General features: G+C 41.1%; 1 protein-coding gene across 1 annotated transcript in view; it reads left to right on the forward strand.

Moving 5' to 3' along the window:
* APLF (aprataxin and PNKP like factor) overlaps window positions 1–14,946 on the forward strand; it is a 182,882-nt gene that overhangs the window by 143,091 nt on the left and 24,845 nt on the right. Inside the window, exon 9 of the mRNA XM_073553796.1 lies at window positions 13,121–13,167. Within this exon, the coding sequence (XP_073409897.1) occupies window positions 13,121–13,167 (47 nt within the window). The remainder of the gene's footprint in view (window positions 1–13,120; window positions 13,168–14,946) is intronic.

Here is a 14,946-nt window from a genome sequence, read left to right on the forward strand (position 1 = left end):
GGAAACATGAGAAGCAATGGACTGAAACTGAAAGAGAGAAAATACAGATTGGATATTAGAAAAAAAAATTGACGGTGATCAATGAGTGGAAGAGGCTGCTACAAGAAGTGGTGAGTTCCCATTCAGTGGAATTCTTCAAACAGAGGCTGGACAGACATTTGCCTGAGATGGTTTAATGACTCCTGCGCTGCATTGAGCAGGGGTTTGGACATGATGACCTTTGAGATCCCTTCCAACTAACATTCTATAATTTTATGATAATTCTATAGTGAGACATCTTTGTGCAGAAAAGAAGCTGGAAATACCCTAATGTGCAATATTCACACTGTATATATGTGCAATAATCAAAGACCCAATAATAGAATGTTTTATGGCTGCAAAGCCAGCTCGCGTCTCCTATCAGTGCACGTAAATTGTTCTTTGGCTTCATCCTCCACGGTATTCTTGTTCCCAGTTTCTGCATCTCAGTGTCCCACTTCCAGGCAAATCTTCTCTTTGACTTCAGCTATGGAAACCTTTTCAGTTCACTCTTTACTTCACAAAAAGTTTTGCAAGTGTCCCAATCTGGCTTCTGTTTGTACTGCTGTTATAAGGTTAATTACTGGAGAGCTGCGAGAAAGCAGATGGAAAGCGGACAATGTAGATTGGCAGAGAGACTACTTATTTTCTACTTTTTAGGCTGAGGAAGCCTGTGGGGTAAAAAAAAATAATAAATTAAACTAGGAACCCCCCCTTTAATTATAAAGCTATCATGAGTCAAATAACTTGTATTTTTACATCCATTACTGGATATTTCACTTCGGTGAATAGTATGGGAATTGGTTACATTCATAGAAATAATTTAATGTTAGAACAAATTTCCAAAAATGCATTTTCTTTTCAAGTCGATCCATTACATTACTGAAAATGACGTTCATTGCACTTGTCTGTATATTGAAGGCACTGAACTGCTTTTATTCAGATTCATTTTATGTTAAGGGAGCCAGTAGCATTAAACAACTTAAGATGCCTAAAGCAAATCACTAAAAAAGACATCAAAATTGCAACATTACTATACTCCATGTTCCAAATTATTATGCAAATGATTTTTTTCTCACAGACAACAACATGGGGAAACAGCTGGTAGGGCCCTTTAAGGTTCCTGAAGGTGTGAAAATTACCTCTGCAAAGTATATAGAGTTTGTGACTGACAACTTTCTTCCATGGTATAAAAAGCAGAAACATGTCTTCAGGAGCAAAATCATCTTCATGCATGACAATCCACCATCTCATGCTGCAAAGAATACCTCTGAGTCATTGACTGCTATGGGCATAAAAGGAGATAAACTCATGGTGTGGCCACTATATTCCCCTGACCTCAACCCTATAGAGAACCTTTGGAGTATCATCAAGCAAAAGATCTATGAGGGTGGGAGGCAGTTCACATCAAAACAGCAGCTCTGGGAGGCTATTCTGACTTCATGCAAAGAAATACAAGCAGAAACTCTCCAAAAACTCACAAGTTCAATGGATGTAAGAATTGTGAAGGTGATATCAAAGAAGGGTTCCTATGATAGCATGTAACTTGGCCAGTTAGGATGTTTTGGAGTTAAATAGCTTTTTTGTTCAGTGAATGTGACCTCCTAATGCTGAAAATTCCACGAATGAGCATTTTCAGTTCAACATATCAAATGTTTAGAAATTCTACTGTGCCTAATAATTTGGAACAGTGCATTTTGAGTTTTTATTCATTTTGGAGATTATACTGTTACTAGATTAAGGCCCGATGCTATCGCATCGGGAGGATAGTGATGTAGCGTTGACCATGTGTTGTGCGGCACTGTGAGCAGCACACCTTGAGAAGGAGATGTGGTGAACAGCCATCCCGCCTATCTCTTTAGCTGTTCACAAAAACCCAGCCCTGTTAAAAGAGGAAAGAATGTAAAGTTGGGCAAATGCGCATTGTTGGTCATCTGAGGGATGTAGTGTTCCAGTTCTATGATAGATCTGGCCATGTATGCGGAAACAGTATGGGCCATATCCAGGAGGTGGTGAAATATTTGCACCCATGGAGGCAAAAGCAAAGGAACTGTTAATACTTCGAATATTATCCATGAAATTTTTGCTAAATTCACTTTGCCCTTTCAGCAAACGTGTAAAGACATCAGTATATTGTAGTATGGGTACATGGACTTTTCCCTTCTGACAGCAGAGCGTAAAGTTGTTATCAGAAGGTATCTCTGCTACAAAATGCAAAGCTTGACAATGCTCACATACATGGGTCATGTCACCACAGCTGTGTTCAGTAATACTATTTTCATCATTAGTGAAAATGTGAGGTTGTAGTAGAAGTGCATGTCCAACCGATGGGGTGCGCCTAGCTTTGAGACCAACGTATATTTGTCTTGTTTGCACTTTCTGCGGGCTAACTGTTGCAGCTTGTATGTGAAGAAACTGTGCGTCGGTATTGACTAATGGTGGTATTGATAGGGCAGAAACAGATTGCTGATTAGTTATGTCAGTGAACGGCATATAGGATGAAGTGTGGTAGTAACTTGTTCCACATGCTGATGTGGAAGCATCCTGTTGTGAGTCTAATAATAATGATGAGGAAGAGGCCGTCTGTTGTCGGCGGTGACGGCGTGCATAGGCTTCTTCAGCCAATCTAATGGATTTAGAGTTAGGGTATTAGTGTGTGAGACGACGGCGTTTATAAGCCTTAATCTTGTCAAGGCGATGGTGTTTTTCCTCAGGAGTCTCATTAGCACGGCGTTGTTTTTGACGTAGTGCTAAAGCTGCTTTCCTTTCACTGGCATTGGCATACTTTTTGGTATGACTCATGTTGGCACAGGTAAAGGAGTCTATTTGGCAGTTATCTGGCAGTGAAGAAGGCGTCCTGGAGTATTGTAGTGTAAACAGATACTTATAGTACTTATAGTCTTATAGAAGTGGGGTACAGCAAAGCAGGGCATATAAATGGCATGAGATAAATGACTTATTAACTGGTGTAATTATGCAGAAGACTTAAACTGGGGTCCTCCTGTAGTTATGCTTAACGTTTGAAGAAACTTGTGTCCTCCTAGTCGAGGCAAAATTGGCCCTTTAATTGCCCAGCAGTAGTTATGAAGTGGTAGAGGCAAATTGGCCCTGTAATTGCCCAGCAGTAGTTATGAAGTGGTAGAGGCAAATTGGCCCTGTAATTGCCCAGCAGTAGTTATGAAGTGGTAGAGGCAAATTGGCCCTGTAATTAGACACCGGCAGTGAACAGGCAGAGGAGCAAGGAAACACGTCCGCACAGCAAGTCGGCGTGAGGTAAATGACGAAATTCCACGGGATCCAAAATGGCGTCGGCGAAATCGCGAGATTTCGTTGACGCCATCTTGAGTATCGCGGGATTTTGCCGATCCAAGATGGCGTCGCCGCAAGAACGTGTCGCCGGCGTGGACAACGTCTGGATCCAGGATGGTGCCAGCAGAAGATGATGTCGGGGATTGTGCTGATGCTGACGGCGATCGTGGAGCAGCGGCGATGACGGCGTGAGTATGAGAGACGGAGTGAGAGGGTCGTATGTGGAGTGAAAGAGGGGGGGACGTGAGAGGAGTGTGTGTTGAGGAGGTGAGTGTATTGAGGAGGAGTGTGTGTTGAGGGTTAACATGGCAAGAGGTGTGTGGTGACGGCTGGCATGGTGAGGAAGGTGTGTGTTAGGAAGGTATATGGTGTCGGGGAGTGTGCGGGGGGCAGAAGAGGCACAGTGCTACCGCCAAAGGCAGCTTCTGTCTGGATGTGACGTCACCAAGTTACAACCGGACGGAAGCTGCTTAGCGCATTTATTATTAGTGATCATTGGGAGGTTTCTTCAATAAAATTCGATGTATACTCTAATGGGTGATGACGACTTTTATTAGACTGACTGTCATTGGCACCGAACATTTAGGAAAATCAGAGAAAAATATAATTTGCTTAATAATTTGGAACATTCTGTAAGCAGGACATGCTTACTGATACAAGGTTATAACACCAGCTCTCGGCAGGATACCTATGGGGCCCTATATGAAGGTTGCACATGTACAAAAAAAAAACTGCAGAACATTCATTCACATACCCATCACTCAAGGTTGGTGGAAGCTTGCAATTTGTGTAAATGATTTTCATGGTCTTCCAAGTCTCTAAAGTAATATAAGGCAGTCCACCTGAAAATGACCTCAACCTTCAGCAAAACACTGACAACGGATCTTACTGAAACAAGGTTAAGTCATAAACTGGTGCATATGAGCACTTTTGATCCTTGAGTTTCAGACAACTGAAAGCCAAACGATCCTGAGAAGTCATAAAGCCATTTTATAGCAAAAGTTTTTTTTAATGATAAATAGGTCTGGAAAAGTCACGTTGCGGGGCCTATAAATCACAAAAGGCATTCGGGATGCTGGCAGGTAGTAGGAAGTATGCAGTTCTCTGATCCGACTGATATGGAGTACAGGCTTGTAAATCACTTTACTCAACTTTTGCCATTTATCATATTCCTTAGGCTGGTTTCACACTAGCGCTTTTTAGCGCTGCACTTCATGCGCGTCCTTGCGTCCTACGTCCCTATCTTTAACATGGGGGCGCATGGTCTAGCGTATGCACGCGTTCGTATGCGTTTTCGTGCGCATGCAGTTTTTTGTAGTGTGCGCCTAGGCGCGCCGGACGCAACCTGTTGCATTTTTGGTCCGTCCAACCTGTCTCAAAAAACCGCTTGCGCACGGAATGCGCAAAGAAATCTATGGGAATGCAGGCATGCGCATAGACATGCGCATGCCTGCGTTTAAAATTGCACGCGTTTTAAGAGTTAACATGGCTAGAAACTGGTTAAAACGCATGCGCCTAAAAAAAGCAAATGCATACAAAACGCATGATGCGTTTTTGCATGCGATTCTATTGCGCACGAAGCGCAGCGCTAAAAAACGCTAGTGTGAAACTAGCCTTAGATATGCAGTCCAGCAAATTTCTTCCATGCATGCTCACTTACCCTGATTATATATCACCCTTTGCATTTCTTTTACATATACACTGTGTTCCAAATTATTATGCAAAAAATATTTCCTCATATTTTCTCTAAATTACCTATATGAATTGCAGTCATTGTTATTTTCCAGTCATCTAATATTCTAATATAATTGCAATGTTTTTGAATAAACTGCCTATGAAAACAGTATATTTTTAAAAATAAGAAACACTCAAAATGCATGTTCCAAATTATTATGCACAGCAGAGTTTTCAACCTTTTTATTTTTATTTTGAACAAAAAAATGGTCAATTGTGAAGTTATAAGCATTATCACAAAATGAAATCAGTTTTCAAGTCAAAACTTTATTCTAGGTGTTGTTACATTTGCACATAGGACCCCTTGTTGGAAAGAAGCTTCTCTTGTCCATTGAATTTGTCAGTTTTTGGGTGGTTTGTGCTTCAATTGTTTTGCATGTGGACAGAATACCCTCCCAGAGCTGTTGCTTAGATGTGAACTGCCTCCCGCCATCATAGACACTCCTTTTGATGATGCTCCAGAGGTTCTCAATGGGGTTGAGGTCAGGGGAAGATGGTGGCCACACCATAAGTTTGTCCTCTTTTATGCCCATAGCAGCCAGAGATGCAGATGTGTTATTTGCAGCATGAGACGGTGCATTATCATGCATGAAAATGATCTTGCTGTGGAAAGCACGGTTCTTCCTCTTGAACCATGGCAGGAAGTGCTGTTTTAGAAACTCCACATAGATTATGGAGTTCATCTTTACCCCTTCAGGGATCCTAAAGGGGCTGACAATCTCTCTCCCCATGATTCCAGCCCAAAACATTACTCCACCTCCTTGTTGGCACCTTAGCCGTGTTTTCATGGGGTGTCCATCAACCAACCATCCTCCACTCCATCCATCTGGACCATCGAGCCTTGCACGGCACTCATCGGTGAATAAAACAGTTTGGAAGTCAGTCTTCATGAATCGTTTGGCCCACTGGAGCCGTTTCTGCTTGTGTGCAGTGGATAGAGGTGGTCGACAGGATGGCTTACGCACAGCTGCAAACCTCTGAAGGACCCTGCATCTTGTTGTTCGGGGGACGTTGGAGGCACCAGCAGCTTCAAAAACTTGTCTACTGCTATGACAAGGCATTTTTGCAGCTGCTCTTTTAACCTGATGCAATTGCCTGTTGGAAAGAGTCCTCAATTTTTCCTTGTCAGCATGCACACGTGTGTGCTGGGAATCAGCTACATACTTCTTGATTGTGCGATGATCACGATGAAGTGTCTTGGCAATGTTGATTGTAGTCATGCCTTGACCTAAATACTCCACAATTTGTTGCTTCTCAGCAGCCGACACATCCTTTTTCTTTCCCATTTTGGCAAAAAATGTAGGCTGCTTAATAATGTGGAACAGTCTTCTTAAGTAGTCTTGCCTTTATTTGGACACACCTGCCAAACTAATGTGCACAGGTATCTGCAATTGCTTTCAGTGATATAAAGAGCCCTGACACACATCACCATCAATGCGTTTAAATGACAAACAAAATAATTCTAACCTTATCACTCCTAAACTTTTTGCATAATAATTTGGAACACAGTTTAGTGCCCTTCCATGACTACCATTCAGTCCAGCTTCTTGCTTTCCTTCACAAACAATCTTTATTCCCAGATTTCCACCAGCATTTTTTTCCTCTGTGCTTTCAATTCCATGATGCATCAGCACAGCTTCAGCGGCTAGAGCCAGTAGAAACTCAGCCTGAAAATACTTTCCTCTGTATTCTCCTACACTAGCTATGTATCGGTAACTATACAGCCAGGGAGGCTGAGCCGTCATCTTCTAAATCCTGTTTGATAGTAGTTGTGTAGTCATCCTCATTGACTGTGATAGGAGCGTCTGTTTTGCCTCTGTGGAGTATCTCAGTGGTGCAGTCCATGCAGTTTCATCATAGAGACATTTATGGTAATTTAGATGGTAATCACCTTCAGAGTGCATAAGTGCATGTAATCCTCAGCTCAGGGGAACCACATCATGAGATCACAGAAATTAACTGAGTATACTTATATACGGTATCGCCACTGATTTTATTTTTTTTTTTAGTTTTTAAGTCCAGAGTAGAGATGAGCTGATCGACTCTCGGGAATCCGATCCAGCATCCATCACAGATGGACCTAGTGGCTAGATGGGAGTCCTGCATATCTCTTGCCTTCTGGTGTTCCCGACTTTGATTAGCCAGGGATGGCATCACGTCGCACAGATGACATTGCGTCTTCCCTGACTAAATGCAGCATCAGAAGGTAGGAGATTCGTGGGACTCCCGTCTAGTCGCCAGCTATCACAGACATGGATGCTGGATCAGAGTCCCAAAAATCCATACGCTCATCTCTAGCCCAGAGCCGTCAAAACCCAAATTATTTCTTAACCAAAGGCTTGTTTTCCTGTCTACTAAAGAGTCTGAGTTCATCTCTATATTTTTTTTTTTTTTGTTGTCATTCTGCCACTTGACTCTGGAGTCTGCTTATCATTAAAGGCTCTGCATAGAACAGTGTTTGTTTGTTTTTTAATTACAATTAGTCTGTGTATTAATGTGAAATTGTGAAGTGTATTAATCATCATCCTCTGCTTCATCAAGTGCTTTCTGAAGGGCTTTAAAGACCTCAAAGTCTTTAAAATAGACATTATTATTATTATAATATTATTACTAATTTCTCTAGCAATGAAATGCTCATGATCATTACATCATGATGCTTGGCTTCTTATGCCCAGCTACAGCCTACACAGTATTTTTTTTAATAATTATTCACATTAGCATAATGGTAAATATATACGGTATGCACTCTTCCACTTCAGCATCACTAAGGACACTTAGACAAATCCATTGCATATAAGTAATCTCAACTAGCACCGTTTTTTTTATCTTATATTTCCTTTTGATATACATATATATATATGTGTGTGTGTAGTATAGCCCTCTAAAAAATTTCAAAATTTACTACAAAAACCTGACCAGCATCTTTGCAAAGAATAAAGCAAGTGTGAACAGGTTCAAGCTGCTATGACTGCCTAATCAACAAACAAAAGAAAACAATTGAATACAAAACGTATGGGACATGCACATAGCGAACAAGTCAGTAGGACAGTGTTCACACCACCAAAAGACTGAAACGCAGTATAACAAACGTGTAAAAATACTCTATTGTAAAAAAATATATATAACCGTAACAGTAAACAGCAAGTGCTAGTAAAAAGATAACAAAACAGGGTATTTAGTTGATACGTTTTTTGCAAAAAATGTATACTAAGCCGCTCTACCAAATGTCAAGGTATACCCATCAGAGCAGTCCCTAACCGATGATGGGTATACATTGACGTTTGGTAGAGCGGCTTAGTATACATTTTTTGCAAAAAACGTATCAACTAAATACCCTGTTTTGTTATCTTTTTACTAGCACTTGCTGTTTACGGTTATATATATTTTTACAACAGTATTTTTACACGTTTGTTATACTGTGTTTCTCTGTGTTTCACACAAAAGAAAACAGCAGCACTCTACTCCCTAAGATGTATGCAAACATTGAATATATGGAATTTGGGCTGCATTAATGCTATGTACTGTAGAATATACTTAGAAAATTAAGCTACAGTTCATGAGAGGCCACCAGCCGTGACAAGTCGTACCTTTCTTTGATGGGACCCTAAACCTAATATTTATCAAACATGCATCTCCCTGGTTAACCCCTTAATCCCATATGACGTACTATCCCGTCCATGTGCCCTGGGACTTAATTCCCTGGGACGGGATAGTACGTCATATCGATCAGCGGCGCCCACGTGGTGAGTGCCGCTGATCACGGCCGGGTGTCAGCTGATTATCACAACTGACACCCGGCACAATGTTAACCCCTTGCACACCGCAATCAAACACAATCGCGGTGTACCGGGGGTTAAAGGGAAGCATCGTCAGGGAGGGGGCTCCCTCCGTGCTTCCCTGAGCCCCCCACGGCAGCGCAATGTGCAGCGCTGCTGCGGGGGGCTCCTTCCCTGCAGGCCCCCAAATCCAAGATGGCGACGGGGGCCTGCAGGGAGCCGGCTTCCTCAGTGCCTGCAAAGCGCAGGCACGAGGAAGCCTGCTGCACTGCCTGTGACAGATCGCTGATCTGTCACAGTGATCTGTGCTGTGACAGATCAGCGATCTGTCACAGGGCAGTGATGTCCCACCTGGGACAATGTAATAAAGTTTAAAAAAAAAAAAAAAAGTGTTAAAATAATTAATAAAAAAATCGCCAAATAAATTAGAAAAAAAAATATTCCAATAAATTCATTTTTTGGAAATAAAAAAAATAAATAAATAAAAGTGCACATATTTGGTATCGCCGATTCCGTAACGACCTGCCCTATAAAACTGTCCCATTAGTTAACCCCTTTAGCGAACCCCTTAAAAAATAAAAAACGAAGCAAAAAATAATGATTTATTATCATACCGCCGAACAAAAAGTGCAATAACGCGCGATCAAAAAAAAGCATATAAATATCCATGGTACCACTGAAAACATCATCTTGTCCCGCAAAAAACGAGGCACCATACAGCATCATCAGCGGAAAAATAAAAAAGTTATAGCTCGCAGAATAAAGCGATGCAAAAATAATTATTTTTTATATAAAATAGTTTTCATTGCATAAAACCGACAAAACATAAGAAAACGACATAAATGAGGTATCACTGTAACCGTACTGACCCGAAGAATAAAACCGCTTTATCAATTTTACCGCACGCGGAACGGTGTAAGCGCACCCCCCCAAAAGAAATTCATGAAACGCTGGTTTTTGTTCATTCTGCGTCCCAAAAATCGGAATAAAAAGCGATCAAAAATTGTCACGTGCCCGAAAATGGTACCAATAAAAATGTCAACTCGTCCCGCAAAAAATAAGACCTCACATGACTCGGTGGGTCAAAATACGGAAAAATTATAGCTTTCAATATGTGGTGATGCAAAAACTATTTTTACAATAAAAAGCGTCTTTTAGCGTGTGACAGCTGCCAAATATAAAAACCTGCCATAAATAGTAAATCAAATCCCCCGTTATCACCACCTAAGTTAGGGAAAAATAATAAAATTAAAAGAAAATGTATTTATTTCCATTTTCCCATTAGGGTTAGGGTTAGGGCAGAGATTAGGGTTAGGGGTGTTTTGGGGTTAGGGTTGGAGTTATAATTGGGGGTTTCCACTGTTTGGGCACATCAGGTGCTCTCCAAATGCAACATGGCGTCTGATCTTAATTCCAGCCAATTCTGAGTTGAAAAAGTCAAATGGTGGTCCTTCCCTTCCAAGCTCTGCCATGCGCCCAAACAGTGTTTTACCCCCACATATGGAGTATCCGCCTACTCAGGACAAATTGCAAAACAACTTTTGGGGTCCAATTTCTCCTGTTACTCTTAGGAAAATAAAAAATTGGGGGCAAAAATATCATTTTTGTGGAAAAAAAATGATTTTATTTTCACGCCCGGGCGTTATAAACTTCTGTGAAGCCCTTGGGGGTTCAAAGTGCTCACCACACATCTAGATAAGATCCTTAGGGGGTCTAGTTTCCAAAATGGGGTCATTTGTGGGGGGTTTCCACTGTTTAGGTACATTAGGGGCTCTCCAAAGGCAACATGGCACCCGCAGACCATTCCATCAAAGTCTGCATTCCAAAACGTCACTACTTCCCTTCCGAGCCCCGACGTGTGCCCATACAGTAGTTTACTCCCACATATGGGGTGTCAGCGTACTCTGGACAAATTGGACAACAACTTTTGAGGTCCAATTTCTCCTGTTACCCGTGGGAAAATAAAAAAAATGGGGACTAAAAGATCATGTTTGTGGAAAAAATACGATTTTTTTTATTTTCACGCCCGGGCGTTATAAACTTTTGTGAAGCACTGGAGGGGTCAAAGTGCTCACCACACATCTAGATAAGTTCCTTGGGGGGTCTAGTTTCCAAAATGGTGTCATTTGTGGGGGATTTCCACTGTTTTGGTACATCAGGGGTTTTCTAATCGCGACATGGTGTCCGATCTCAATTCCAGCCAAAAACGTCAAATGGCGCTGCTTCCCTTCCGAGCTCTGCCATGCGCCCAAATAGTGGTTTACCCCCACATGTGGGGTATCAGCGTACTCAGGACAAATTGCACAATAACTTTTAGGGTCCTGTTACCCTTGGGAAAATAAAAATTGGGGGTAAAAAGATTTTTGTGGAAAAAATGATTTTTTAATTGTACCGCTGTACGTTATAAACTTCTGTGAAGCCCTTGTGGGTTCAAAGTTCTCACCACATATCTAGATAAATTCCTTGGGGGGTCTAGTTTCCAAAATGGGGTCACTTTTGGGGGGTTTTCCACTGTTTAGGTACATCAGGGGCTCTCCAAACGTGACATGGCGTCCGATCTGAATTCCAGCCAATTTTGCATTGAAAAAGTCAAACGGCGCTCCTTCCCTTCTGAGCTCAGCCATGCGCCGAAACAGTGGTTCCCCCCCCCCCACATATCAGGTATCAGTGTACTCAGGACAAATTGCACAATAAATTTTGCAGTCCAATTTCTCCTGTTACCCTTGGTAAAATAAAAAAAATTGAACCTGAAGTATTTTTTTTGTGAAAAAAAGTTAAATGTTCATTTTTTTTTTTTTTTAAATATTCAAAAAATTCCTGTGACGCACCTAAAGGGTTAATAAACTTCTTGAATGTGGTTTTGAGCACCTTAGGGGGTGCAGTTTTTAGAATGGTGTCACTTTTGGGTATTTTCTGTCATATAGACCCCTCAAAGTGGCTTCAAATGTGATGTGGTCCGTAAAAATAAAATGGTGTTGCAAAAATGAGAAATCGCTGGTCAATTTTTAACCCTTATAGCTTCCTAACAAAAAAAAAAAATTTGGTTCCAAAATTGTGCTGATGTAAAGTAAACATGTGGGAAATGTTAGTTATCAAGTTTTTTGTGTGCCGAATCTCTGTGATTTAAGGGCATAAAAATTCAAAGTTGGAAAATTGTGAAATTTTTAATATTTTCGCCAAATTTCCGTTTTTTTCACAAATAAACAAAAGTTATTTGAATGAAATTTTACCACTAACATGAAGTACAATATGTCACGAGAAAACATTGTGAGAATCACCGGGATCCATGGAAGCGTTCCAGAGTTATTACCTCATAAAGAGACAGTGGTCAGAATTGTAAAAATTGGCCCGGTCATGAACGTGCAAACCACCCTTGGGGTTAAGGGGTTAAAAGCCAGCAAATATGGGTAGCCGTTAGATGGAGTTTAATGTCAACACTATTTTTTCTGGATTCAAAGAAGCATTTGTTTTGGGTTCTTACTCATTGGGGAGAAGGGGGGTATTTTGCTATATTGACCTTTCATACTTTAAATACATACGTCTGCTTGAGTAAGAGGCAGCATGCGTCACGAGAGGCACGCTGCATTTAGAAAATGACAGCTTAGCCTCCTCGATTGTGTTCTTGTATCGCTAGTTTAAGGGGATACGGAGGAAAGGATTATTAGTTTCACCGAAGCCGGCTGAGTTGCTGCTTACTCTAGCTGCTGACGCTTTGCCGATGCATCCCTGAGATTGAAAGCATATTACAGATTCCCTTTAAAGGTACAACACAGGGAAGGTGACTGCTGAATCTCCTCTTCTCAGCTTTCTCTATGGTATTGTTATAGACTGTAGGCGAATATAGAAAACCAGGTTGCTTAAGGTCCGCACGCTTCCTAGTCTGGTGTTCTTTACCTGACCAATGAGAGTGGTATACTCTTGAAACTGTTGTACACTTTGTATCACAGAAACAAAGCACAATCTGATATGTATCATGTCTTCGTCCAGTCTTCTGCGATATTGCGATATTTGTGAAACACTGTCAGTGCATCTTTTTTTTTTTCTATTTTTGTAATCAGTCTGAACCCTTTTTAAAAATGTTTTTGTCTTTTCTGTAGACAAGTCCTTTTAATAAAGTATTTTAATTAATATTCTAGCTACATGACTGTTCATTTATTCACACGCTGTTTGCCTAATGACTGAGCGTGTGCTGATGAGATTGTGGTTTATCTGTCTTCATTATGTACTGAGAGGTTCTAAATGGTGTCATATTAATATGCCGTAAATGTTGTTTTCCGGTTTAGGAAAAATCCACAGCACAAGCTGGAGTACAAGCATACCAGGCCACCAGGTAAGAGTGATGAGTGTATGTGTGTTTACAGTAGAATTATTAAAGTGGCTGCCTCACCTTTAACCCCTTTCCGACATAGGGCGTAATAATACGCCCACGTCGGACTCCCCCTGTTTGATGCGGGCTCCGGTGCTGAGCCCGCACCTTTCCGAGCACATGTCAGCTGATATATACATCTGACATGTGCCTGCAACAGCCACGGGTATTAACTAATTAAATGTGAATGGCAGTCCATGTTAATAGAAACAGGCACAAAACACTCAAACATTGAATATAAAAAAAAATTAAAAGGTTTAATTCTCCTGGCCTGAAGTCTTCATTGAGAAGCTGCATTGATACAGTCAGACAAGTGCATAGGACAGCAGGAAAAGGGTCGAGAAGAGCCCCTCATAGGGGGAAGAGTGAAGGAAGGAGCGTATTGGCAGATAAGATGACTGTAAAGTTATTATAATCTATGAAACATGGCAGTTAATGACAAAAATAAAACAAAATCCCTTAATGACTTCCAGCTGTGGGTTGTGCAGGTCCCTAGTCTACACTAATACCTTCTGACATTTGCTGCATTAGCGCTCCTTCAATTTATACTGCTTCATTTTCATTCTTTCCTCACTTCTCTGAAGATCTGGTCTCTTCCCTTCCTGTAAGCAGGCAGCGGCTTATTCCATGTGACCAGGAAGAAACAGGATTTTTTAGGGGTTCATTGCCGTTACCTTCTGATAACGGTCTCATCCCCATTTGTTACAGCTACTGCATATATCGTGGTTCTCATCTCCACATAGTATCGACCTCTTTACTCTCAGGTTACATTGGTTTTCATTTGAAGAAAATGAATCGTGATGAGTACAAACAAATGCTAATACCTCAGAGGACAAGGATACCCTCCAGACAATGTTTGACAATGTAAAAAAACTGATCCTACAGTTAGATAATGACTCTAAGCACTATGCTATGATGTTTAAGATGTGCTCCAAAAACAATGGACAGGTCACCCCTGGGCCCAGACGTCAACATCGAAGACTGCGGTTGAGACTACTTAGAAGTTGAGTGCGTTTTCTTCTTCACAAGACCCCAAGACTAAACTTTGAAGGTGTTTACGTGAAGCGTCCATAATATCATTGCAGACATGTCTGGTGGTGATATTTCAACTAGTAGCATAGACTGAATACACAGTAGAAGGTGACCTATAAAATGAATTTTTTCTGCTTGTTCCCCATAATGTCTCCCTTGAATATCAGATCAAAGTTTGCGTTATCATTGCCATAGGAGTATTACTTTTAGTATTACTATTACCCATTGCTATTTTTTAAGCTATCTTTGAATAAATGTTCAGTGTTAGAAATCTATTCCTAGACAATATTCAGAAAGGAAACTCTGAAACATTGGTGAAGTCTTGCTAATATGTGAAACTTTCTAATTTATCTTTAAATTCTCTGGCAAATCTATCTCCTCTCTGTTAGCAGTTTTCAGAACTTGTGGAAAGTATAAAAGTTAATAGTATAGGACTACACAATGTTTCAGTTCTGCAAAAGAAATAATTGCCTTAGGCTACTTTCACACATCAGGTTTTTGGCGTCAGGCGCGATCCGGCGTCGTGCCGGAACGCTGGATCCGGCAAATGTTTTGTAAAACCTGATGTGCCGGATCCGTTTTTCTGCCGGATCCGTCTTGTTCTTGACAGAAAAAACCGGATCCGTCTCATCCGGTTCATCCATTTTTCTATCCGTTTTTCGACGGATTACGCCGGATCCGGTTTTTAAAATTGACCCTTGTGGCCTTCCG

Source organism: Dendrobates tinctorius, unplaced genomic scaffold (genome assembly GCF_039654945.1).
Source record: "Dendrobates tinctorius isolate UK_male_01 unplaced genomic scaffold, ASM3965494v1 ptg000203l, whole genome shotgun sequence".
NCBI classification, from domain to species: Eukaryota; Metazoa; Chordata; class Amphibia; order Anura; family Dendrobatidae; genus Dendrobates; species Dendrobates tinctorius.